Genomic DNA, 25,553 nt, shown 5'->3' on the forward strand with positions numbered 1-25,553 from the left:
TCCGGTAGGCTAGCTATCTCCGGCTCTCTGATCCAATATTTTCTCAGTAAAAATCTTTTGTAATGGTATATACAGTATATAGGTTTATACCTTTTACACTGCACAATATATATATAGGTTTTGTAATGTAATGTTATAATGATATTTGACTTAATAATGTTAAAGATAAGTTTTGCGGTTGGCAAAGATGAATTTGATGTGCTTCTTTCTAAGATAATATTTAAAGTTTAATTAGTAAATATATATAAAGTTTTTGTAGTTACATTCACATGAAGTGAATGACTTTACATGTCCTTGAAAATCTCCAAGCAGAATTGGGAGAATCTTGGCGCCGTAGAGCCTGGTGCGAACAAAGGAAGGACATATCTTCCTCATTAAGTATATTTTAATATGCATTTCTCAATCTCTCCTCACTCAGCAGGATATCCCTCTCACTCGAACATTTCACTCGACCAATCACATTGTATCCCTCGATCTTTGCTCACTCCCACCCCAATATTTCATTCGACCAATCCCCACCTCCCTCATCCCTCCCACCTACACTTTGCTCAACCAATCCGACTGCTCTCCTCCCCTTCTCTTCATGCAACCAATCCCATCTTCGCTCCTCCCTCTCCACTTTCTCCTCCCACTTCTAGCAAGTATAAAAGTTGTGACTAAACTTCAAATGTTAGGATTTTCACTTATTCTCTATGTTGATATTGTACTTAGGATGTTTCACTTGGTTGGTCGATTCTGTATGTTTACACTGTATGTTGACTGTATACTATGCATGTTGGTGATTAGTATGACAATTCCTTTGTACATCTCTATTGTACCAGGATTTTCACTTCGGACTTTTATCTAGGATTTTGTTGTGCATCTTGCAATGTGCTTTTCATGAATTGCAGTATGTTCTTCTTGGTTTGATAAGGATTATTGTTTTCTTGCTGTGTATTTCCTTGTAAACAAAAAGTGATATCCTCCTCGGGAATTAAAATTTGTGATTGTTCTTCTGGCAAAAGGTTTTGGACATTTAATTCTTGATTCATCTATTAATACTGTCTAAAATATCTTCGACAATACTATGATTTGTTTAGTGTGCCTGTGACGTTGCCAAATGTAAATGTTGGTCAACAATAAGTTTTGTTTCACTAACAATTTACTTCCAAATACCATACATTCCAAAAAGCTACATTCTGACCATAATATAAGGCATGCTCTACTCAGGAACCAGACACAATGATCGTGTTTGACTTTCGATAAAGAAAAAAAAAAATTTAGGGGCCATTTCATAATATCAACTAGAACGGCACTCAGTAGAGAGCATACCTCCGCCAGGTGAACAGTTTACGTTTAGTATCCCAGAATAGACCAGAAAATCACAATACAGAATCACATTTAATCAAAATCATCCGTCCACAACTTCTTGAGATCTCCTGCTTTATATCGATTTTAGCCCTATCTCCCAACAGTGAAGAATCACTTCAAAAAAATTAAATAATTCTCATATCCGAATCCATATTCAGATCTTCACCAAAATCCAATCTTTTTGTCCTTGTCAGACACCCAACCGGTCCACCAAGTTTCGCCCAAATCCGTCCACAACTTTTTGAGATATCCTGCTATGTATCGTTTTTGGCCATATCTCCCAATGGTGGGTGAAGAATCACTTAAAAAATCATAGTAGTCGGATCCGAATCCGGATCTTCACCAAAATCTAATAATTTCGTCCTTGTGACAAACGCTACATCTCTGCCAAATTTCGTCCGAATCCATCCACACCTTTGTGGGAAATTCTGCTCACAAACAAACAAATGAAAAATCGGTCAGAGACCGAGGACTTGCCGGAATGTACTTTTTTATCGGCCATTTTGGACAAATATGGCGGCCGAACCACGTGACCGATGACGTCATCATTATTTTTTTTCTAAACTAATTTATTCCTAGATTATGCTCAAGGAATTTAATCTTGATCGGATGAAGTTTTGTACTTGTCGAATTATGACGTCATAATGGAGGAACCTAAGACATCATCATTAACATATTTTATTCCCCATGGAGAGTTCTTTACAATGAGCCATGTCTCAATTTTTTCTATTCAGCACTTTCGGAGATATAGAGGTGCAAAGTTTTTCCGTTTTTCCAAGATGGCGGCAGAACCACGTGACCGATGACGTCAGCATTTTTGTTTTCTCTACCAGTTTATGCCGACATGGCGCTCAAGAAATGGCATCTCGATCGGATGAAGTTTTGTACTTGTCGAATTATTGAATTATGACGTCATAATGGAGGCCTTGGGCTGAGAGAGTTAAAAATAGGGCACAGTCTATTCCAGGGCAAGACAAATATGTGTGTAAAGTTTGGCGATTTTATGTGCAATGGTGTAGACGTAGTACTGTGAACAAACAGACAGACAAACAGATGAAAAATCGGTCAGAGACCGAGGACTTGCCAAAATGTACTTTTTTACCGGCCATTTGGACAAATATGGCGGCCGAACCACGTAACCGATGACGTCATCATTATTTGTTTTCTAAACTAATTTATTCCTTGATGATGCTCAAGAAATTTCATCTTGATCGGATGAAGTTTTGTACTTGTTGAATTATGACGTCATAATGGAGGCACCAATGACATCATCATTAACATATTTTATTCCCCATGGAGAGTTCTTTACAATGAGCCATGTCTCAATTTTTTCTCTTCAGCACTTTCGGAGATGTAGAGGTGCAAAGTTTTTCGGTTTTTCCAAGATGGCGGCCGAACCACGTGACCGATGACGTCATCATTATTATTTTTTCTCCACCAGTTTATGCCGTCATGTCGCTCAAGAAATTGCATCTTGATTGGATGAGGTTTTGTACTTGTCGAATTATCAAATTATGACGTCATAATGGAGGCCTTGGGCCGAGAGAGTTAAAAATTGGGCACAGTCTATTCCAGGGCAAGACAAATATGTGTGTGAAGTTTGGCGATTCTACGTGCAAAGGTGTAGACGTAGTACTGCGAACAAACAGACAGACAAACAGACAAACCAACCGATCAACATACTTGCCGGAATCTTTTCCGGCAAGTAACAAACAGACAGGTGTGAAAACATAACGTCCGTCCATCTTTGGTGGCGGAGGTAAAGATCATGATACTTTGCAAGTGTAATATGTAGACGATACCTTATCTTGCTAAACACACAAAGCAAAGTAATTGCAGCACCTTTCCTTTTTCCAGAGTTAATCTTTCATCATTGGCTTCTCTCAATACATTGGCTTCTGTCTTCCACACAATCACTTCCTCACACTCACCTGGTCTTTTTCTCTTAATGATGTTTCCAACTGACACACTCTTCTCTCCAGCTCTGCAACCCTTTCTGCTCCTCTTTCACCTTCTCTTTCCCTCTCTTCACTTTCCCTCCTCTCCAAATCTGCCACCTAAATGAAATTTTAAAAATCACCAGAATTATGTGCACTCATCATCAAAATACAGCTAAAAAGAGGTTTAGCTTGCCATAAAAGAGCTTACTAAAATACTCGTATATTGCAAATTTGTATTGTCCAAGGTTGGAGATGAAAAACGTTTCAAAACAAATTATATTCAACAACCTTTCTGGCATGGAATTAGATTTCTAAAAGACTAATCAGGCTGTCCCTTGTGTCTGTATTCAGTTTCTGCAGGATTTTTCAATCTAAATACCACGATATACCATGATAACGTGTAAAAACAAAATGTTGGCACTGTAGGTTAATAAATCGCTTAGGAAACTGTTAAGACCCGATTACATTCAAATAAGGACTTGACACTGAATAATTCCAAGGCTACGCCAAACTCCAAAGGCCAGCATGTAGATTTAATCAACCCAAAATTGGTCAAGGTAATTTTCAGGGCAAAAGAGGTCTGAAAACTAAAACTTGAACAGAGATTCATCACAGAAGTATATTTTAAGGTTTGTCAGATGATTGTCTGCACAGGAGTTTAATAATGTGAGACTTTCCAATATTGGTTCAGGTGGTTGACCAGTCTATCCTCAAAAGATCAGTCGATAAGAAAGCAGCATGTTAGGTAGGATAAGGAATTACTCGACACAGGTTTGAAAGAACTGAAACATTGTGCAGAGGTTTTTCCAGAGGTATCATCAGTGCAATCCAAAATTATTATACGTTTGACAAACGTGCCTTGCGGAACACCAGCCTGCAAAAACAATTGGCTAAAGAATGTCATCAAGGGCAACGTTTTGGTTGTGTCATCTGTAGATCATCTGAGGTAATATCATCTGAGGAAATCTCCCAAAGAGTGAAGAAGAGATTGCTGGAGGTCATTGGAAGACAGCATTGTGAGCAAAGCTGAATGCCAGACATTGTCAAACTCTCAATAAATTTTCAATTGGCCTGTTAGTGTTCCAATCTGAACCTCTAGCTGTGTCCATTGTCCACTAATGCCCAACAAATTCATGTAAACGTTCATTTTTGTCTAATAATGTCTATGTCTTGCAAGCTCCTATACGAGCCTAAGATGAATGTAAAATTAGACTGTCCGACCTTGTAATTCATCTGTAGTTCATAGGATCAGCCTTTATACCCTTCCTACAAATACAAGTGACATTAATCACCTTCCACAATGAAGAGAGGTGACCATCCGAGAATGATCTGAAGAAGAGCAAAGAAAGACCAGAAGCCACAACAGATGCACAGTTTCTGAGGATGATGACCCTGATGTCATCAGGGTTGGTTCAAAACGTGTGGAGGTCCGTCAGAAATTTCTTCCCTTTTGTTGTTGAGAAGTTCATGTATTCCAGGCAACATTTGTAAAGAGGGAGAAGGAAAACATGGAACAAGGACAAATACTGCACCTTGTCACAAACTGTGACCATCATGACTTCTTCCATAATAGGTGCAATGAAGGAAATGGAGGGAATTTGAGACAGCCTTAACCAGTTACCAACAGGATTTCAAGGAACATAGAGAGAAGACCAAAAGATCTGCTTTCAGGTGAGGCTGGTGTTCGCCTGTGGCGCTTTTCAGGATGGGCACACTGACTATGAGCCTTGTAAAATAACCTGGCTGCCTTTGCAATCTGACAACAATACAGGTTGCTTGGTAGTTATTGCCCCAATGTATGCATTTCAGTACTAGGCCTTCAAAGGCAGGCAGGAGAGCTGTACATGGGAAGGATTAATTGGTATCGGAGAGCACTTAGGTCTTAATGAAGGTGTGTATGTATATGCATGCGTGTGTGTGTGTGTGTGTGTGTGTGTGTGTGTGTGTGTGTGTGTGTGTGTGTGTGTGTGTGTGTGTGTGTATGTATATATATATATATATATATATATATATTGTGAGAAACCACCGGTGAAACCACCTGTTCTCACCCAGATTTGGTGCCCCGCCCACCGCGTGACGTGGCCTCCTTGGAGCCTCACGCGATCGGGAGGCGATTCGGCACGCGATTGGTGGAGGGTCAGAGAGCGCGGTCGCCATCTTATGCAACGGACGCGACTCGAAGGCCCCGAGTGGGAAATAGATAAAGGGATTTCCCTGAATCTTCACGACAGCCGCGTTGGGCTGATCGTTTACCGTTCTGTATTTTACGAGTGAGTAACTCCGGAAGAGAACGAGTGATTCCCGGATCTCGTGGATTGGAACCGTGAGTCAGATATTGCCTGCGTCCTGTTTGGAGCTTCTGGGGCCGACAGTTCCTGCAGGCCTTGTGCGGTGTATTCCACTCTGTTACCCTCCGAGTCCCGGAGATCGTCGATTGGAACCGCGAGTGATCTTGCCTGCGTCCTGTTTGGAGCGTCTGGGGCCGACAGTTCCTGCAGGCCTTGGGCGGTGTATTCCACTCTGTTACCCTCCGAGTCCCGGAGATCGTCGATTGGAACCGCGAGTGATCTTGCCTGCGTCCTGTTTGGAGCTTCTGGGGCCGACAGTTCCTGCAGGCTTTGTGCAGTGTATTCCATTCTGTTACCATTTATGGTTTTTGTGATCGAGCCAATAAAGCATCGTGCCTTACCCCTAGAAGGCCGATTAAAACACAATTGTGTTTATTGAGTTCTCTCTGTCCACTCCGTGGACTACTTGAAGCCCGGACATTAACGTCCGTATTCCGTGCTGGGAACCATTTCACAGCCGGGATCGCGACAATATATATATATATATATATATATATATATATATATATATATATATATATATATATATATATATATTCGGTTTTTGTAAATAAAGGCAACCCCCCATATAGTTAGTTGCACCACAACATGTAGCCTCGCTTAGTCAGTTATTTCTTATTAAATGTGAAGTATAGTCTCCTTCCCAGTGTTAGTATGCGTTGAGGCAGGTAGAGAAAGGGTAGGCCTCATTGAAGCCTGGAATGCCATGTCATGGGCCTAGGGCAAGTCTAGCAGGCCCGAGGGAGGAGCTGGAGGGCATGGCTGGTAAGCAGCGAACAGCCAATGGGAGCTAAAGAGGAGTGGCCAATAATGGCGGCCAATGAGAGCTAAGGGGAGTGGCCAATAACGGCAGCCAATGAGAGCTAAGGGGAGTGGCCAATAACGGCGGCCAATGAGAGCTAAGGGGAGTGACTAATGAGGGGCTGTCATGACACGTGACCCCCGGCGGCCAGTGGAGGCCCGTGGAACATTCTGGTGGGGCTCCGGGGGAATATAAAACCCAGCCCGGACCCCAGAACTCTCTGACCCTGGACTCTCTGGCAGGACGATCTCTCTGGGCTCTGGTCTCTCTCTCTGGATTCGCACTCTGAACGCGCTCTCTGCCCTGACGACCTCTGCCTGGACTCCCTGCACGTGCGCTTTGCCTCGCTGACTTTGGGACACGCTCCATGGATTCCCATGACGTGCACGACTGAGATCGCCGTCCCTGCCGCGAACATCCTCGGGGGGACCCGCCCAACGAGCCGTCCAGGCAAACTGCACCAAGCGGCCGCGCTTTGTGTGCGTCCCCCTCTTCCTCCCCTTCCCCGAACGAGTCTGAGAGCCCTTGTCTGGGAAAACGTAAGTGAGGCTGTTAAGGTTCTCCTCTGTGTCCCTTTTCTATAACCATTGGACATTTGTGAATAAATCCTGTGGTTTGCTTCCAACTTGGCCGTCTTCATCCCTTAACCATTGGCCTAGCATTGCAAGAGTTAAAACCGCTCGATCGGGTTCATAGTGATTAACGGCACGAGTTACGCGACACACAAACCGCTCTGGCGTACCATACCAACGTGACTCGTGTGAGGTTCAGCCCCCGTTCTCGCAGCTGCGTGTGTCGAAGGTACTCGGGTTGTGACCGTTAACCCTTCCACGCGTTAGCTGTGGGTTTGGCGGCTGGAATTGCTCAGCAATCCGCCCCCACGAGTGTAGAGTGGGTAGCGGCCTCGTGGACTCGAAGCTCGAGGGGGAGCTGGGCTTAACCCCCCCTCAGTACGTCGACGAGCTCGAGATCCGCAACAATATACAGTGCATTCAGAAAGTATGCAGACCCCTTCACTTTTTTCACATTTTGTTATGTTGCAGCCTTATGCTGAAATCGTTTAAATTAATTTTTTCCCTCATCAATCTACACTCAATACCCCATAATGACAAAGAGAAAACAGGATTTTAAAAAGTTTTGCAAATTTATTAAAAGGAAAAAACTGAAATATCACAGTAACATAAGTATTCAGACCCTTTGCTATGACACTTGGAATTTAGCTCAGGTGCCTCCCATTTCTCTTAAACATCTTTGAGATGTTTCTGCACCTTGATTGGAGTCCACCTGTGGTAAATTCAATTCATTGGACATGATTTGGAAAGGCACACACCTGTCTATATAAGGTCTCACAGCTGACAATGCATATCAGAGCAAAAACCAAGCCATGAGGTTGAAGGAACTGCCTGCAGAGCTCAGAGACAGGATTGTGTCGAGGCACAGATCTGGGGAAGCCTACAAAAAAATCTCTGCTGCATTGAAGGTTCCCAAGAGCACAGTGGCCTCCATAATTCTTAAATGGAAGAAGTTTGGAACAACCAGGACTCTTCTTAGAGCTGGCCGCCCGCCAAACTGAGCAATCGGGGGAGAATGGCCTTGGTAAGAGAGGTGACCAAGAACCCGATGGTCACTCTGGCTGAGCTCCAGAGATCCTGTGTGGAGATGGGAGAAACATTCAGAAGGAAAACCATCACTGCAACACTCCACCGATCTGGGCTTTATGGCAGAGTAGCCAGACGGAAGCCTCTCCTCAGTGAAAGACACATGAAAGCCACTTGGAGTTTGCAAAAAAGCACCTAAAGGACTCTCAGACTGCGCGAAACAAGATTCTGTGGTCTGGTGAAACTGAGATTGAACTGTTTGGCCTCAATTCTAAGCATCATGTCTGGAGGAAACCAGGCACTGCTCATCACCTGCCCAATACCATCCCAATGGTGAAGCATGGTGGTGGCAGCATCATGCTGTGGGGGTGTATTTCAGCAGCAGGGACTGGGTGGTCAGGGTTGAGGGAACAATGAACGGAGCAAAGTACAGAGATATCCTTAATGAAAACCTGAAACAGGGCACTCAGGACCTCAGACTGGCCCGAAGGTTCAACTTCCAACAGGACAATGACCCTAAGCACACAGCCAATACAACACAGGAGTGGCTTAGGGACAACTCTGTGAAGGTCCTTGAGTGGCCCAGCCAGAGCCCTGACTTGAACCCAATCGAACATCTCTGGAGAGACCTGAAAATGGCTGTCCACCAACGGTCCCCATCCAACCTGACAGAGCTTGAGAGGATCTGCAGAGAAGAATGGCAGAAAATCCCCAAATCCAGGTGTGCAAAGCTTGTCGTGTCATACCCAAGAAGACTCGGGCTGTAATCGCTGCCAAAGGTGCCTCAACTAAGTACTGAGTTAAGGTTCTGAATACTTATGTCAATGTGATATTTCAGTGTTTTCTTTTTAATAAATTTGCAAAACTTTCTAAAATCCTGTTTTCTCTTTGTCATTATGGGGAATTGAGTGTAGATTGATGAGGGAAAAAATGAATTTAAACGATTTCAGCATAAGGCTGCAACATAACAAAATGTGAAAAAAGTGAAGGGGTCTGAATACTTTCTGAATGCACTATATATACGTGCGCACACACACACACACACACACACACACACACACACACACACACACACACACACACACACCCGGCTATTCGCAGAGGGATACGTTCCTGGAAAATCCGCAAATAGCGAAACCCATGAATAGTGGGGCATTGTTTCAATGGAAAAAGGGGGGATAGGTTCCCGAGTCATGAAAAGCCACAAATAGAGCGACCAAATCGCGAATAGAGAGGACCAAACCACGAACAGCGAGGCAAAATCCACGAATGGTGACACAAGTCCCGAGAATGTCAAAGATAATCCATGAAGGTCGATGAAAGTGCCAGATATGGCGAAACAAAACCCATGAAAGTCGACGAAAACCCACGAAGGTCGATGAAAATCTTGCGAAAATCGATGAAAATCCACGAAGGTCGATGAAAATCCCGCGAAGGTCGATGAAAATCCGCGAAGGTCGATGAAAATCCGCGAAAGTCGATGAAAATCCGTGAAGGTCGATGAAAATCCGTGAAGGTCGATGAAAATCCACGAAGGTCGATGAAAATCCCGTGAATGTATGGCGCGGCATTGTTTCAATGGGGAAAAGGGGGATACGTTATAGGTTCCCGGCGGTTTCTGATTCAGAGGAAAAAATTTTAAGTTTAAAATGTTTTCGACCGCAAATGCACATGATTACAGTTTCACAAAATATACTCACAAAAAAATGTAAACAGACAACACCAGGTACCATTTCCAATTTATTGAAGGAATGCGCTTACAGTTTATTAAAAGTGCTTAACCATACCATACAGTGAAAGTAAAAAAAACACGCCATCATGTAACGGTTAAAATTTTTATTTTACAAACACATGCAACTTTAAAATGATGATGATGATGATGGTGGTGATGATGACTATGAAGGTGATGAATTAAAATCCCATGAATTCCTCAAACTCTGAGGATGACCCAAATGATAGTCCTGCAACATTGTGCACTGAGGGAGAGGCAGGACAGGCAGGAGACACAGCAGTTGAGGGTGTAGGTGAGGACGCTGGTGAGGACACTGAGAGGGTGGCAGGAGAGGAGGGTGCTGGTGTTATTGAGGTGGAGGGAGCAGGGTGAAATAAATGGGTAATGGAGAGCTGCCTGGCAGATTGCCGTAGGTTTTGATGCAGCTCTTTGTAGGGGAGAAGCAAATCATCCAAGCCCCTCTTGAACTTGAGGTACCTCTCCATGAGTGGGTCAGCATCTTCCAACTTGTCGACAAGTGCCCACATGCCATGCAGCAACTCACCCAGGAACTGGACTGTGAGGTTAGACCTCAGCACCTCTTCCTCATCACTGCCCGCCACCTCCTCCTCGGAAACCGTTAAAATGGCCTCCAACTCCTCCTCGGTGAGGTTGTCGCCATGTGAGCCAATGAGATCCTCCAACTCCTCAGGCTGCATGTCATCAAATCCTTCCCCTCCCAACTGCCGTGCCAACCCGACAATCACATGCCTCTCCTCAGTGTTATTGGGAAAGCCAGTAAAGTTTCTGACTGCCTGTGGCCACAGGTTATGTCAGCACGCATTGATGGTGCAGGCTCTCACCTCATCCAGCGACTCATTGATGGTGCCGATGCAGTGTGCAATGTTGAAATCCTTCCAACACTGCCCGACGGTGAGCCCTGGGTCGGACTCCATTGCATCCAAAATGCAGCGAAAGGTGCGACGAGTGTAATATCTATCTATAATTCCACTAATCTCTGTGTGTATGTTTGTTTGTACGTTTGTTTGTTTGTTTGTATGTCTGTGACCGCTGTTTCTCGACAACTACCGGTCCGATATACTTGAAACTTGCCAGGTATATTGCTGGGGACCCGAGGATGTGCCTTTTCAAGGTTTCATATTAATCGGACAATTACTTACCGAGCTATGTCCAAAAAACGATTCAACCAATCAGAGAGCAGCGAGCTATCGCGTGTGCCGAACGTGGCGGACACACTCTGCCTCGGATGGCACATTTGAGAGCGTATTCATTTATTTCACGTTTGCAAACTATGTTGCCGTTAAACTATGTTTTAAAACTAATAAAAACTAATTTGTGATTCATCGTAACTGCGATATACGACCTTCCGGACAGTGAGGACTGCACTTCCGGCATCCAATCACAGAACGCGTTATTGCGTAGGCGTGGCCGATGTGAGAGCGAGCTGATGCTGAGCCCAGCGCGTGCGCCATTACGGTACGTAATTCGATTTCTTCCGGAGAAAATAATAATTTCTCGATTTCTTATGCGCATTATTTCTCCCAATTCAGTCAGAGCGAAGGGCGGAAGCGAAGAGCGTTGTTTTTTTTGTTTACGGGCGTACGGGCGGGGTAGAGCGTACGGGTAGCGTTTTTTTTTTTTTTTTGGCACATTTGAGAGCGTATTCATTTATTTCACGTTGGCAAACTATGTTGCCGCTATGTTGCCGTTAAACTATGTTTTAAAACTAATTAAAACTAATTTGCGATTCTTTCGCTTTCCTGCGCATTTGTGCACGCTATGGCGATTTCTTTACCAAACTCCGCTAGCCATTAGCTTTGGACCAAACCATTTCATGTAAATAGAGGGGGGGGATTGTCACCGTACTCGCAAGCCGTTAGCTTTGGACCAAACCATTGCATGTAAATAGAGGGGGGGGGGATATACTTTTAGATATATATATAGTACGGGCATGCCCTAGTGTTTTAAATGCTGAAACCACACCTTGGTCGAGTGGCTGGATGAGGGAGGTGGAGTTGGGTGGCAGGAAGATCACCTTGACATTCGGGGGAGCCACATCCAGGTTCGCGGGGTGGCCAGGAGCGTTGTCCAGGAGCAAGAGAACCTTGAACGAAAGGTTTTTGTCCACCATGTACCTCTCCACCTGAGCGACGAAACAATTATGGAACCAGTCCAGGAAGGTTGCTGCTGGCACCCAGGCTTTTCTGTTGGCCCTCCAAAAAAGAGTTTGCTTGTTCTTGCCCTTGAGAGCAAGCAGGTTCAGGGAACGGTACAACATCATGGGTTTCAGTATGAAGTCCTCTTTTGTGATTGCACAGAGGAGAAGAGATACCCGGTCCTTGGCAGCCATTAATCTCGATGCTGTCTCCTCACGCTTCGAGATAAAAGTTCTCGTGGGCATCATTTTCCAGAAAAGGCCAGTCTCATCAGCGTTGAACACCTGCTCTGGGAGGTATCCCATCTCTTCGATCAGCCTCGCGAGTTGAGCAGGGAACGCTTTTGCCGAAACGTGGTCCGCAGAGGCACGCTCCCCTGAGAGCTTCACATTTTTGAGACAGTACCACTGTTTGAAACGATGGAACCATCCCCTGCTTGCAGTGAATGAAGTCGCGCTGCTTGTACCATCATCACTCGGTGCATCACTCGTGCTGGCACCACCCACGCCAGACGATCATAAATTTAGTTCGCCTTTTCACGAATGAGAGGTCCACTCAAAGGAATACTTTTCTGCACATTGTCCTCGATCCATATGCAGAGAGCCTTCTCCATCCTTTCTATGTGGACATCCCGGACATGGGTGACCACTTCGTACTCGATACAGCACTCGCTGAAATACTGTCACGAATCGCCTTCCCGTTCTTCCGTATGTAGCAAACGGTGGATTCGTTGACGCCATAATGCCTGCCCACAGAGGCCGCACTCTTTCCTCTCGAAAGCCGGGCAAGCAGCTCTACTTTCTGTCTGAGGCTCATGTCATTCTTTTGCCTTTTGGTAGTCGATGCATCTCCGGCACTGCTCTTGCGCTTGGGAGCCATTATTGAACAATGAGCAGAGCAAGTCAAAAACAAAGGTCAAAGCAACGGGACGAGAACAATGATCGAAATTGAGGACAGTATGTATATGAAGGATTGAGAGCAATGAGGGTATTGAGCCTTTCTAATTTCAACACGTAATAAATTTAATGAAGCATTCGCATTCTATAATTAGCGGGGTTGACATGTTTTCGTAGCTGATGGAACATCGCCCGAAGCTTTTTCCTTGTGTAACATCTCTGATGATGCTTTACTGTAAATTTCAATCTGTAATCGATGTATTGAAGCGTTTGCATTCTATAATTCGCGGAGTTGACTTGTTGTTCTTGCCCATTTCTTGCCCAAAATGACATCTGGTGGGATATCCCGTGAAGCTCTCGATTATAGTCCAGCTAAAATTCGCGGCCGCAAAAGCCATGAAAACGCATATCACACAGCAGGTCATGCTCGCGGCTCGTGGTAGACGTTTTTTTGCGTATGTCCAGCTGCGTTTTGCATGGCTGGTAAAAGATGGGTTTTATAAATGTGTCATGCTAGCGGCCCATGAAATTTTTTTTGCGCCCTTGCAAAACCACGAATTCACGGAACATGGCCATGAATAGGGGGGGGAAAAACACGATTTCGCGGAACACAGCCGCAAAAAAAACCCCCAAAAAACGTGAATTTGTGGGACACTTTTCCGAGAATCGAGAAACATGTCGCATTTTATCAACCGCGAATATGCAGATTCCGCAAATACGCGGATTCCGCGACTAGCGGAACCGCGAATAGTGGGGTCCGACTGTATATACAAATAGAAATGTATCGCTGGAACGCGACCGGACCTTACATATAGCGGGGGGGAGGCTGGTGTCCTGTACGTGTGTGCGCCCGGACAAGTTCGTTAATAAGCGCGTCTCCAACCAAGCTCGCTCAAATGCGCTCTCTCCCAATCAGCCCGTTTGCAATGCACGCTGCCGACCAAGTCCAACCAGCGCTCTCTCATCAAAAGAAGTCCGTGTGCGCAGTCTGTTAATAGCGCCGCTCTCGCACGAGTCCTTTGCAAATGTGCGCGCCTCCAACACCGCGTAAGTCCTTTCGCCACTGCCGTGTGCACGCGAGTCCTGTGAAAGGGCTTTGCGTTCGCGCTTATATCATGCGAGCCAAGATCACTCCGCGCTTCATAAAGCCACGCCCGCCAGTGATCTTTCCTCAGCCTGGTTGGCTGGTAGGGGCTTACCGGCCACGCCCTGATGGTGAGTTGACGTGGCCACACCTTTTCCTTGGCGTCCCGCCCCCTTCTTCCTCGAGCCGACCGTATGGTCAATGGCGGCGCCTGAGCGAACGCTAACCAAGGCGCGTAACAGAATTGGGAGAGAGAGAGGTTGGCAAAATGGACGAAAGGGCCTACTCCTTATTTGATTGATGCAACGCAGATTCAACTATTGGAAACACGGCCTTAACTAAAACACATAATAATGAAATAACTGGAATTTCTAAGGTGGCCTACGTGTTGCTGTGGCCTAACTAAGGGTGCTACCTTTAACCTTTAATGTCATGGGATATTTACAAATAATTATTTATTTACAACAAGTGTGGGTTCTAAAACCACAACAATATATATATATATATATATATATATATATATATATATATATATATATATATATATGTATATATATATATATATATGTATATATATATATGTATATATATATATATATATATATATATATATATATATATATATATATATATATATATGTATATATATATATATATATATATATATATATATGTATATATATATATATATATATGTATGTATATATATATATATATATATGTATATATATATATATATATATATATATATATATATATATATATATATATATATATATATATATATATATATATATATATATATATATATATATATATATATATAAAAGGCATCCCCTGCTTGAGAGCAAGGGATGTTTGTATACAAATGCATTCATATGGCTTCAGGTTCATATCAGGCATGTATGCTTGAGTTATTAGTGGAAAAAACAAGAGTTACGGAGAAAAAAGGGTGATTGAGAGAAGAGTCCTTGGTTGGCCCCTCGTAGTGCTGATGTACCCGCTGACGGAGTGCCCCCATCTCCTCTGTAGCTGCTGAGTGTGCCCCGCGCAAAGCATGTGCTTCTCCCTCCAGACGCCGTGCACCTGAAACACTGGTGAAAAGACATGAGAAAAGACTTTAAAATAAACTCTTTAAAAAGTGAAGGAGTATATTTTAAAGAGTTTAATAAAATGTTGCATCAACATAATTAATCCTACGACAATTCAAGTAAATTATGAAAAACCTACTTTGAAAAATTATCCATGTCGTTATGCATTGTCCAAGCAACGAGTGGAAGTCAATGTTTGGGACAGTGGAGGGGGAGAGGTGGCGGTCGGGGAAACAGAAGGGTAACCCTGGTGATAGTGTGTGCATCCGAATTTATGCTACGTGTCGTGTGAGATTGTTGAATATCTATAAGGGGGTTTCAATATTCTCATTGTGTACAAGATGTCACACACTCTCACTTTGTCTTTCTACAAGACCGGCTCGCCAATTTCCAAATATGTATATACATTCGGACCTCAACATTTGCGAACCCTGTGTATTCACGGTTCATAACATGTGACTTGCTTCTACATTCGCACATTTGCAGTTTAAAATTTTTTTAAATTAAATATGTGTATATATTGTTTTTGTTACACATCAGGACTGGTCTCCTATATCCACTGCTGCTGATATTAATTCAGCCTAGGAATTCTTCAATTTGTGGTAATGACGAATATGACATCCCAAGTTGCCCAACCTGTCAAACAGAAAATCATTCCAACTGGAACTGTATTGGTTTAAAGAAGTCAGGGATGTTTAAAGTCAGGAAGACTTGGGATGCAGGGCACCAGGGCACAAACATGTATAATAGTAATTTGTCTAGAGTACAATCACACAATGGCCCACTCTTTTGAAAGGAACAGATCCACATAACCGCAATAACAAAACTAGAACAATGCGACTGTGTCGCCAATATGCCCCCACAGTCCAACAATGGGTAGATGCCATCACTCTGCATATGTATGGGTAGGGGATCACGTTTGTGAAGTTTCATGTTGATCGGATAAGGTTCGTTTTTTCTATCCAAGATGGCTGGCAAACCACGTGACCTATGACATCATCATTTTCAAACTATATGCAACAGTGCTGTAGATGATATTTGTAAAATTTTGCATCGATAGGGTGAGTGGTTTCAGAGATATAATTATTTAATATTTTCCTTCAATGCAATGCGACTGCCAAACTAGGTATGTGACCTATGATGTCATAAATTTAATATTTCAATACAAATGTGTCATAGATCATGTGCATGCAATTTCAGATTTTTAGGATAAGGAATTTGATTGAAACATTTTTGGCTGGTATACCACTTCACCTATGATGTCATCATTATCCTGCTTTTGTTCTCCATTGGGAGTACTTGACAATGTGTTAAGTTTAAAATTTTTCCATTCAGTGGTTTCCGAGAAATAATATTTTCATTATTTGCTTTTAATCCAAGATGGCTGCCATACCACGTGACCTATGACATCACATTTATCATAAAAACATTCTGCATGGGTGTCACTCCTACCCTGAAAGTTTCGTCTCAATCGGACATATGGTTGCTGAGAAAAACAAGGTTTACCCCGTACGGACGGACGGACAGCCCGAAAACATAATGCCTCCGGCGATTGTCAGCGGAGGCATAACTAGAGAGTTCATAGAACACCTTACCCCATGCTTCCTTGAGAAACAAAAACACGGGCGAGGTTTACGAGCGGCAAATTTTATTGGATTACGTAAAATGCCATAATATTTTGTCCAAGTACTGCTAAAATGAAGGGTTTTGAAAGTGGCAAAAAGGCCAATTGTGTTCAACAGCGTTCAAGTCTAAAATTAAATGGAAATAAAATAATGATTTTAAAAGGTCAAAGAAAATAAATTTCAAGAGGACGTTGATGCAGCGCCTTATACACCACCTTATTTAACATGCTACATAAGTTATACGTGACTGTTGTTTATGTCCTTTTTGAAGTCCTTAAAAACAGCAAGTTTCCTGTTTGAAATTATTTTCAATTTTGTTCGACTGGCAGACAGAGTAAAAAATATTATCTCACTCCTCTGTGTGCACATTATCAGGCCAAAATCAGAGCCAAAGTATTGCTGAACTACAGGTTCGTTTTCAAAATATAACATTCAATTGAAATGAAGTTGTTTCTTAATCATAAATTGACGTTTCTAGACAGACAGACAGACAGACAAAAGTCAACCAATTGCTTAACCCTGCTCTGTGCTTCACGTGCATGGGGTAATTAGCATTTTAAAATATTACAATCAGTGTATGCCATCTGAATCCTGAAACTGTCACACTTGTTTACCTCTGAGCTAAAGCAGTCTTGAGCCTTTCATTTTCTTGTCGAATGTCTGTGTCAGTTTCACTCCCTCCACTGGACAGGCCTCCGGTAGCCCCACCTCCAATACCAGGTCCGGCTGTCCCAGAACTATCAACACTTCCCATACTGCTACTTGCACAGACTCCTGGATGCTGTGAGGAGGTCTGGTCACTTCCAATGGAATCCTGTAAATATAGCATAATTTGTTCTTGAATCCTCTTTCAAAAGGTATTGCAATTCCCACATGGTTTGCGATATGCACACTTGAGTATAGGAAGGTGTAACACTTCAAATAAGAGAACCAAGTGAAAAACCACTCATTCATCTAATAACCAGAAAATAAAACACCCTAGTACCTGCTCACCTTTACTTATGTGTGTTTATGCTTACCTGACGTCCCCGCCTACTCCTTGGGGAGCCCCCTCCCCCAGCACCACCCCCACTACCTTCAGTCTCGAGCCTCTCCCGTGCAGCTCGTGCTGCCTCACATACTTCCCGGAACTTCTCTGCAAACTAAAGAGGAAGAAGAAAAATATGGTGGGGAAACAAACCTTCAGAAATCAAAAAGGATTCACTTTACCATCAGTAAAGTCAGATAAGATGTCGGGCTGTTCACTGATGATCTCATTGTTCAACACCATTCATTTAATACCTCTAACAAGGGAGCATGACATGCATGCCTACTCCATTCCTTTCACAATTTCCAGGCTTGGCATGTGGATAGCAACATTCACACCTGATAAGTGTCAAGTAATGACTATCTCCAACAAGAGAGATCCCAACCAGATGTCCCTAAAACCATCATCCAATATTCCTGTAGTATCAACATCCTTGTAGTCAATATTGACCATCTCAAGTGAGCCAGCCATGTCAACATAAAATATATATATATATAATATATAAAAAATATAAATATATATGTCAACATAATGGCTGAAAAATGCACAACAGAGGCTTGGTACTCCGCAGCAACTGACTCACTCCCTAACGCCTCAGGACCTCTCAATAATATTCAAGAGACAGGTTAGAAGTACGAGTGAGGTACCCGTGGGAGGCGAGAGTGGGAGGCGAGAAGCAAACAGACAATGCAGAAACGGCGAATGCAAAAGCATGAAACCAACAAGCGTTACGCCTAGGTCCCCCGTCGTTGAAGTGATGCGAGTTGACAAAGTGGAAGACGCAAGGTGGCCATCTTGAATTTTGACGTGGCGACTCAATTTTCAATAGCGTTCTCCCGTATGCGTAGATACACCCACACACCAGATTAGAAGTTAGTTGTTCGTTTATTTTTCAAGATATTCCGCTCACAAGGTTCAGACATATATATATGGTGGTGGCCATCTTGGATTTTGACGTGGCGACCCAATTTTCAATAGCGTTCTTCCATATGCCTAGATACACCCACACACCAGATTAGAAGTTAGTAGTTCGTTTATTTTTCAAGATATTTCGCTCACAAGGTTGACATATATATGGTGGCGGCCATATTGGATTTTGACGTGGTGACCCAATTTTCAATAGCGTTCTTCCTTATGCGAAGATACACCCACACACCAGATTAGAAGTTGGCACTTTGCTTATTTTTCAAGATATTCCACTCACAAGGTTCAGACATACATGGCGGTGGCCATCTTGGATTTTGACATGGCAACCCAATTTTCAAAGAGTTTCTTCCTTATTCCTAGATACACCCACACACCAGATTAGAAGTTGGTACTTCACTTATTTTTCAAGATATTTCGCTCACAAGGTTCAGACGTATATATGGTGGCGGCCATCTTGGATTTTGAAGTGGCGATCCAATTTTCAATAGCGTTCTTCCTTATGCCAAGATACACCCACACACCAGATTAGAAGTTGGTACTTCGCTTATTTTTCAAGATATTCCGCTCACAAGGTTCAGACATACATGGCATCAGACATACATGGCGGCGGCCATCTTCAATTTTAACGTGGCGACCTAATTTTCAATAGGGTTCTTCCATATGTCGAGTTGCACCCATACACCAAATTAGAATTCGGTCCTTCGCTTACGCACGCACGTCTGCACGCATGCACGGACGCATGCACGCACGCACACACGGACGGAGGGGAAAACCATAGTCCCCTTTCGCTCCGCGGTGCGACGGGGGACAATAAATTCCACATTCCTGTAGCGCCTTCAATCACACGTCAGACATGGACAGCAAGTTCGTGAAGGACTTCCATGAAAAACGTACCAGTTCACAAACAAACGGGTACGTTTGTTCCATACCCAGTCAATGGCGAATCTGCATATGGCGATCCGCAAATTTCACGTTTAGAAAGTAGAAACCATCACGACATTCCGTCATTCACTTGAACTCGATATCTTTTTTTCATTCCAAACAGCACAACTCCAATCACAAATTAAATAGTATTAATATAAAAAATAAACTTTTAACAACATTCATGACATAAACAAATATTTAAATCCTGATGTGAAGTTCCGTACGGTTGGGTGAATTCAATTACAAATTGAAAATCGTAATTGTATTCACTCAATTCCAATCATCAATTGATACTTTAACAAAATGATTAATACGATTAACGTTTAATGATTTAACATTACGATTGAATGACGGTTGTATTGGGATATTATCAAACCCGCGCATTGCTGACATCTGTCCACTTCCACATTCGCGGAAGGTTCATAATTCTCATCAAAATCTAAAAAGTAATTGTAGAATTTCAATAAAAGCCACATCACTGTTCATATCGGTAAATATTATTCCATTGTGTTTGGAAAAACTGGAAAATTGGAAAAACAATATAGCCTATTTTACTCCAGGGGGTCCCAGGATTACCCACCCAAAATATCGTTGCGATCGGTTCAGCCGTTTTTGCGGTACCTTCGAAAGGATGGACGGACATTTGGTGAATTATAGTAAGATGATGGAACACTCACTGCTCGCACTCACATAGGAGTATTCAATACAACACTTCAGAAGTTTCACAGGTAGAGTAGAGGTGCTCTCTTAATCTGTTCAATATAATTTCAAACCAGCATACATCTCCTGACACCTGTAATCTGTGGCTACAAGTGTGTACGATGTAAAAAATACACTGTATAAAGAACAAACCAATGTGCACCAGTACACCAGTGTGTATAAAGAATAGCAACTCACTCTGTACTCAAAACAACTTTTCTCAACCCGAAGACCCATACTCGCAAGAACTACAAGAATGGTGTCATTCTGGGAACCACATCATTTCAAGTCTCACTTCAATACATAGGTCATAGAACATCCTGATTTGTATGATCATCATCACCACACCTTGTCAAAGATGGAACAAAATCCTGAAATTCCCTTCCAAGTACTATCACAAGAAAATCATACCAACTGGAACTTTATTGGTTTAGAGGGGTGAGGTATGTTTTTTTTTTTTTTTTGTATACAAGATCGAGGCTCGTGAAAGAGCGAACATTAATCACACAGAAAGACAAACCGACACATAAAACATATAACATAGGGAGCGGTAGACAAGATGGGGAGAGAGGGGGAAGGACACAAACACAACATTTGAGAGCAGGGACCGAGAGACATGGAGACATCGAGAGATCTGAGAGAGGGCGAGGGCTTTGGGGGGGGGGGCGTGGGAAGGGGGCGGTGGGAGAGGTATAAAACATATGGACACTGCCAGGACTTCCAGGAAAGAAGTTGGAATTTCAAACAAGGTGGATCTGGGGTGAATTAGCGGGGGTAGAAAAGATCAAGGTTTTGGATGGGGGAAGATAAGAGATGGTAGTGAACAGCTTTTTTAAAGACCTGGAGGGAGGAGTGGGATTGAAGGGAGTGAGGGAGTTTGTTCCAGAGGCGGGAGAAAAGAGGAATGAAAGAGTGAAGGTGAGCAGAGAGCCGAGATTTCGGCAGTTTAACCATCAGAGGGTTGCTGGCAGATCTTGTGCGACCTGTAGGAATATTTGGGGGACAGAGCACAGAGAGAGCTGGGGGTGCAAGGCCGGAGAGGAGTCGGTAGAAGACAGAAAGACCACCTACCTGCCTGCGGTGAGTGAGTGAAAGGCCCTCAGAGATAGCTTCATCGCGGGAGATTCCAATAATTCTGAAAGCTTTGGTTTCAACAGCGTGAAGCCGAGCTAGGTGTGAGGCAGGAGCACCGGCCCATAGGGGAGAACAGTATTCCATTGAGCTGCGGATGAAAGCCTTGTATGTGGTGAGGAGCTCAGGTGTGCCGAGGAAGGACTTCGCACGACGGAGGATGCCCAGTCGGCGACTGGCTTTGGAGGCCAGCTTGGAAATGTGGTTTTCCCAAGAAAGATCATGGCAGATAGTGAGACCCAAAATCTTGAGCGACAGAACTTCTTGGAGAGGATTGTTGAGAAAGTAGATGGGAGGGTTGTCCAGTCGATCTTTTCGGAGAGACATAGTAAGAGTGTGAGATTTGTCAGGATTGAAAGACATGTTCCACTTGTTTGACCAGTCTGTGATTTTGTCCAGGTCTTCAGAGAGTGAGGAGGCAGCAGACTGCCGATCTGAGGGAAGAGGAATGGAGCGGCAGAGAGTGGAGTCATCAGCAAAGAGATAGAGAGGATTTTCGAGAGAGTCAGAGAGATCATTGATGAAGACCAGAAAAAGCACGGGGCCCAGAACACTGCCTTGGGGAACTCCAGCCTGAACAGGAAGAGGCGATGAGAGAAACCCATTCAGGGCCACACGTTGACGACGACTAGAGAGGAAGTCCGCCAGCCATGCGTGGAGATTTCCATGGATACCAAAGGAGGAGAGTTTGGTGAGCAGAGCGGGATGTTTAAAGTCAGGGTGACTTGGGATGCAGGGCACCAAATTCTGCCTCTAAGCAGCACCCACATCCCATAAGCGAATAACGTTTTAAAGCATCAATGGTTATCACATTTTCATTGTTGATAAGATCACTCATTAAAATTGTGTTGAATACATAATATAAAAGAAAAAAAAGTGAAAGCTTTATGGATGAACTAGAGATGATAAGGAATGAAGTTGGTTATGGTAAGGAAGGTGAGGTGGTTGTGGTGGTTGGAAGGTCATGGTGACAGATTTTGTTTGCAAATAAGATCCAACTTCTAACAACTGGTACAAATGTTTGTTTCCTTACAATAGTGAGGGCATTGGACATTTATACAAAAAAGGAGCCAGCTTCCCATGTAACATAAGTTAGATACAAGTGCAACAAACACTTGGGGTGGGGAGAAGGGATTAAAAATAAAATAAAAACAGCAAGCTTTTACAAATGAGGGATATTATAAGCCATACGACAATTTTAGTGATAAAATAAATATTAAGAACAATACCACAACAATATTGTGCTGTACAAACCTCCGTCATTGCCACAAACAAAGTACATAGTTCCTTATTTTTGATTTGCATGACATCCATCAATAAGTGCCATCAGCAGTAAAATTGTATGGGGTGAGGGCTGGAGTTCTGCTGTGGCAATATGGCAGATGATATGTGCACAAGTCAGAATCGGTGTATTGCTCTTCTCAGTTGAAGATTTTAAAGGTTATAGCATTGAATGTCAGGAAAGTAAATTGGGTTGTGATCACTGAGCTGTATATATAACTGGAGCGCACCTGCAGCACTCGCTCGTGAGACAAGCAGCCACCATGTTGGAATACCCTTCCCTCACGAGAATGCGAGAGGTACAGGCAGAGCTGAGAGTGTGCCAAGTGCTTTACTTTATCAGTTTCCATTGACAGATTGATTCACATTTGTTTTCCTCTTTTGTTTGTTTTCCTTCAGAGCCTTGTAATAGAGCTACAAAGATGACTTACAAAACAGAGTCTGGTTTTAGTAAGTGAGAAGTGTCAAGTTGGTCTGCGAAAATTGACTTTCAGTGCCCCAATAAAATGGAATGAAAGTTGAGGGGAGGAAAAGGGGGTTTAAACTGAAAATTGATATTCGGCTCAAAACAATTTCCACTTCGATTGTCTTTTTTTTTTAGGTAAAAAGAAGATATACAGTCGTGGCCAAAAATATTAGCACCCTTGCAATTTTTTCAAATAACTCACAATTTTCTCTAAAAAATCAGTTGAAATTGACAAAAGTATTTGGTCTCCACAATTCTTTATTTCACTGTTAATATTACAGAACCTTTGTTTTTGATTCAGAACTTAATATATCCTTTTAAATAAGAAAATAAAACGAAGTGGCATTGACAAAATTATTGACACCCGAGACCAAATATTTGGTAGCACGGCCTTTGGACAAAATAACTGCAGTCAAGCGCTTCCTACAGCCATGAATGAGCTTGCTACACCTCTCTACTGGCAGTTTAGCCCACTCTTCTTGTGGAAACTACTGCAGTTCTCCCAGATTTGAAGGGTGCCTTCTCCCAACTGCTGTTTTCAGATCTCCCTACAGGTGTTCATTGGGAGTTAGATCTGGACTCATTGTTGGCCACTTCAGAACAGTCCAGCGTTTTGTCTTGAACCAATCCTGAGTGCTTTTTGAAGTGTGTTTGGGGTCATTGTCATTCTGCAAGACCCATGACCTTCGACAGAGACCCAGCTTTCTGACACTGGGTTGAACATTATGCTCCAAAATGCCTTGGTAATCTCCTGATTTCATGATGTCATGCACAAATTCAAGGCACCCAGTGCCAGAGGCAGCACAGCAACCCCAAAACATCACCGAACCTCCTCCATGTTTGACTGTAGGGAAGGTGTTCTTTTCTTTAAAGGCTTCATTTTGTTTTCTGTAAACATAGAGATGATGTGCTTTACAAAAATGCTCTAATTTGGAATCATCTGTCCACAGGACATTCACCCAGAAGGATTTTGGCTTGTTCAGGTGTGTTTTGGAAAACTCCGGGCGAGCTTTCTTTGCAGTGGGGTCCTCCTGTGTCTCCTATCATAGAACCCCCCTTTCATTGAGTTGGGGACAGATGGTGCGAGTTTAAACTGTCATACCTTGTGTCTGAAGGTCAGCATGAATCTGTTTGGCAGTTGATCGACGTGCTTTCTCCACCATTCAAACAATCCTTCGTTGCAATCTTCGATCAAGTTTTCTCTTGAGGCCACGTCCACGGAGGTTGGCTACAGTGCCATGGGCCTTAAACTTCCTGATAATTATTGCGTACGGTAGACACAGAAACATCAAGGTCTCTGGAGATGAGCTTGCAGCCTTGAGATTGTCCATCCTTGGCTACAATCTGGTGTCTGACCTCCTCAGACAATTCTCTGGTTTTCTTTCTTTTCTCCATGCTCATTGCGGTACACACAGTGACACAAAACAGCAGAATGACTACTTTTCTCTATTCAAACTGGTTGAATGAGTGATTTTTATATTGCAGGCACCTGCAACTCACCACAGGTGGGTTCAATTCTAAAGTAAAGGAGAATCACCTGCTTGAAATCGAATTATTTCTAACAACTTATAAAAGATGGCAATAATATTGTCCGGGCCATTTTTTGATTTCTGTGTGGAATAAGCTAAAGATTTAGTAATATTTTCAGCTTTTTTGTTTTGTTCCACTGCAAACCAAAGAAATACATATGTGGATACCAAAATATTTTTTAATTTCAACAGTTTTCTGGAAGAAATGGTGCATTATTTGAAAAAAGTGCAAGGGTGCCAATATTTTTGGCCATGAAAGTACCTCCGCCAGGCTGAACAGTTTACGTTTTGTATCCTAATGATAGGCCGGATATGCATCCAGATATGAACCAATATATGATCACCTAGTTGTTGTCACACACACCCAACCTGTCCACCACTTATTTGCTTGATGCTCGGAATTTTAAAAGGATAGAGCATGGAAAAACACAAACATAGGTTGTTAAAATAGCACATGCTTTGATGGGCCTGAGGGCCTCCTCCTGCTACAAAGTTCCTTGAAAGAGAACTCATATTATTGTTATTATCATTATATAGATCTTTATTCCACTGCACACATAACTATGTTGGCCACCCTTCGACACAAATTAATATGATCTGCTGTAATCTAGCTCAGGGCACAAAATTTCAACACCGAATTAATATTTTTACATGTTCTACAATGAAAAGTCAATGTCAACCTTGAACAATGCTCATTGACCAGGAAATTGAATCAGCAAGAAGCCCCAATTGTTTTGGAACAATGAAAGGGGCCATTCACCGGGAGCAACAAAAGGCCAATCCATCATGAAATGCAGTATAAATTAAGTACAGCCTTTGGTTTTAAATTTCAACTATTTTTGAGGCAAGATAAATTATCGAAATCAAGTAAAATTAAAAACAGCATATACAGGGTGTCTCAAAATACATGGAACCCATGTCACTGCTAATAATTCTGCCAATATTAA

At 42.9% G+C, this 25,553-nt stretch overlaps 1 protein-coding gene across 2 annotated transcripts in view; it reads right to left on the minus strand.

The window, feature by feature from the left end:
• Positions 1-25,553, minus strand: part of LOC137425321 (homer protein homolog 3) — an 89,544-nt gene that overhangs the window by 13,523 nt on the left and 50,468 nt on the right. Inside the window, exons 4-7 of one of the 2 annotated variants that reach the window (XM_068113624.2) lie at positions 17,642-17,764; positions 17,237-17,436; positions 14,907-15,000; positions 3,282-3,407 (exon numbers count right to left, since the gene is read on the minus strand). In XM_068113624.2, coding sequence (XP_067969725.1) covers positions 3,282-3,407; positions 14,907-15,000; positions 17,237-17,436; positions 17,642-17,764 — 543 coding nt within the window. Of the gene's footprint in view, positions 1-3,281; positions 3,408-14,846; positions 15,001-17,236; positions 17,437-17,641; positions 17,765-25,553 lie in introns of both variants that reach the window. The other variant, XM_068113623.2, reaches the window with a different exon arrangement.

Source organism: Myxine glutinosa, chromosome 4 (assembly GCF_964187855.1).
Source record: "Myxine glutinosa chromosome 4, kmMyxGlut1.1, whole genome shotgun sequence".
In the NCBI taxonomy this organism is placed as follows: Eukaryota; Metazoa; Chordata; class Myxini; order Myxiniformes; family Myxinidae; genus Myxine; species Myxine glutinosa.